Raw genomic sequence first — 2540 nt, 5'->3', positions numbered from 1 at the left:
AGGGTGGTTAGAAGAGCACAGGAGGGCGCGGTACGCATCAGAGAAGCTCTGAAAACCAGTTTCATGACTGGCCAGGCTACGGTGTGAAAGTTCTGTTTGTTTCTCCTTGATGAAACCCCCCGCCCCTTGGTTCACTCTACTTCCCTGTAAGCTAACCACCCGCCCCTCCTCCCTTCAATCACCGCTTGCAGAGGCAATAAAGTCATTGTTGCTTCACATTCATGCATTCTTTATTCATTCATCACACAAATAGGGGGATGACTACCAAGGTAGCCCAGGAGGGGTGGTGGAGGAGGGAAGGAAAATGCCACACAGCACTTTAAGCACAGCACTTTAAAAGTTTACAACTTTAAACTTTATTGAATGCCAGCCTTCTTTTTTTTGGGCAATCCTCTGTGGTGGAGTGGCTGGTTGGCCGGAGGCCCCCCCACCGCGTTCTTGGGTGTCTGGGTGTGGAGGCTATGGAACTTGGGGAGGAGGGCGGTTGGTTACAGAGGGGCAGCAGTGGCAGTCTGTGCTCCAGCTGCCTTTGCTGCAGCTCAACCATACACTGGACCATACTGGTTTGGTCCTGCAGCAGCCTCAGCATTGAATCCTGCCTCCTCTCATCACGCTGCCGCCACATTTGAGCTTCAGCCCTGTCTTCAGCCCGCCACTTACTCTCTTCAGCCCGCCACCTCTCCTCCCGGTCATTTTGTGCTTTCCTGCACTCTGACATTATTTGCCTCCACGCATTCGTCTGTGCTCTCAGTGTGGGAGGACAGCATGAGCTCGGAGAACATTTCATCGCGAGTGCGTTTTTTTTCTTTCTAAGCTTCACTAGCCTCTGGGAAGGAGAAGATCCTGTGATCATTGAAACACATGCAGCTGGTGGAGAAAAAAAAAGGGACAGCGGTATTTAAAAAGACACATTTTATAAAACAGTGGCTACACTCTTTCAGGGTAAACCTTGCTGTTAACATTACATACATAGCACATGTGCTTTCGTTACAAGGTCGCATTTTGCCTCTTCCCACCGCGTGACTACCCCCTCAATCTTCCCCCCTCCCTGTGGCTAACAGCTGGGAACATTTCTGTTTAGCCACAGGCAAACAGCCCAGCAGGAATGGGCTCCTCTGAGTGTCCCCTGAAGAAAAGCACTCTATTTCAACCAGGTGACCATGAATGATATCTCACTCTCCTGAGGATAACACAGAGAGATAAAGAACGGATGTTGTTTGAATGCCAGCAAACATACACTGCAATGCTGTGTTCTACAATGTTTCCCGAGTACGTGTTACTGGCCTGGAGTGGTAAAGTGTCCTACTATGAAGGACGCAATAAGGCTGCCCTCCCCAGAAACCTTTTGCAAAGGCTTTAGGACTACATCTAGGAGAACCGCAAATGCCAGGGCAAAGTAATCCTTTCACATGCTTGCTTTTAAACCATGTATAGTATTTTAAAAGGTACACTCACCAGAGGTCCCTTCTCCGCCTGCTGGGTCCAGGAGGCAGCTTTGGGTGGGTTCGGGGGGTACTGGCTCCAGGTCCAGGGTGAGAAACAGTTCCTGGCTGTCGGGAAAACCGGTTTCTCCGCTTGCTTGCTGTGAGCTATCTACAACCACCTCCTCATCATCATCTTCTTCGTCCCCAAAACCTGCTTCCGTATTGCCTCCATCTCCATTGAAGGAGTCAAACAACACGGCTGGGGTAGTGGTGGCTGAACCCCCTAAAATGGCATGCAGCTCATCATAGAAGTGGCATGTTTGGGGCTCTGACCCAGAGCGGCTGTTCGCCTCTCTGGTTTTCTGGTAGGCTTGCCTCAGCTCCTTCAGTTTCACGCGGCACTGCTTCGGGTCCCTGTTATGGCCTCTGTCCTCCATGCCCTGGGAGATTTTCACAAAGGTTTTGGCATTTCGAAAACTGGAACGGAGTTCTGATAGCACGGATTCCTCTCCCCAAACAGCGATCAGATCCCGTACCTCCCGTTCGGTCCATGCTGGAGCTCTTTTGCGATTCTGGGACTCCATCATGGTCACCTGTGCTGATGAGCTCTGCATGGTCACCTGCAGCTTGCCACGCTGGCCAAACAGGAAATGAGATTCAAAAGTTCGCGGTTCTTTTCCTGTCTACCTGGCCAGTGCATCTGAGTTGAGAGTGCTGTCCAGAGTGGTCACAATGGAGCAGTCTGGGATAGCTCCCGGAGGCCAATACCATCGAATTGTGTCCACAGTACCCCCAAATTCGAGCCGGCAACGTCGATTTAAGCGCTAATCCACTTGTCAGGGGTGGAGTAAGGAAATCGATTTTAAGAGCCCTTTAAGTCGAAATAAAGGGCTTCATTGTGTGGACGGGTGCAGGTTTACATCGATTTAACGCTGCTAAATTCGACCTAAAGTCCTAGTGTAGACCAGGGCTTATCCCCACAATCTCCAGAACAGAGCGAATCGGCCAAAAACAGACAGGTGAATAAGGCCCATTGCAATATTGTTAGAGACCAATGCTTTGTGAAAGGGGGCTGGAAGAGCTCAGTTCTTGAGTCCCAATGTCTCTGGGTTTCAG

General features: G+C 50.5%; 1 protein-coding gene across 1 annotated transcript; it reads right to left on the bottom strand.

Moving 5' to 3' along the window:
- Positions 1-260: 260 nt before the first annotated feature.
- Positions 261-2110, bottom strand: LOC142070579 (uncharacterized). The gene is made up of 2 exons (XM_075124320.1): positions 1456-2110; positions 261-867 (listed from the first exon to the last, which is right to left on the bottom strand). The coding sequence occupies exons 1-2, from the start codon at positions 2036-2038 to the stop codon at positions 350-352; spliced, it is 1101 nt and encodes a 366-aa protein (XP_074980421.1). The 5' UTR covers positions 2039-2110; the 3' UTR covers positions 261-349.
- Positions 2111-2540: the final 430 nt, after the last annotated feature.

This window comes from Caretta caretta, chromosome 1, assembly GCF_965140235.1.
Source record: "Caretta caretta isolate rCarCar2 chromosome 1, rCarCar1.hap1, whole genome shotgun sequence".
Taxonomy (NCBI): domain Eukaryota; kingdom Metazoa; phylum Chordata; order Testudines; family Cheloniidae; genus Caretta; species Caretta caretta.
The sequence above is the reverse complement of the archived record's forward strand: the minus strand, read 5'-3'. Positions and strand labels throughout refer to the sequence as shown.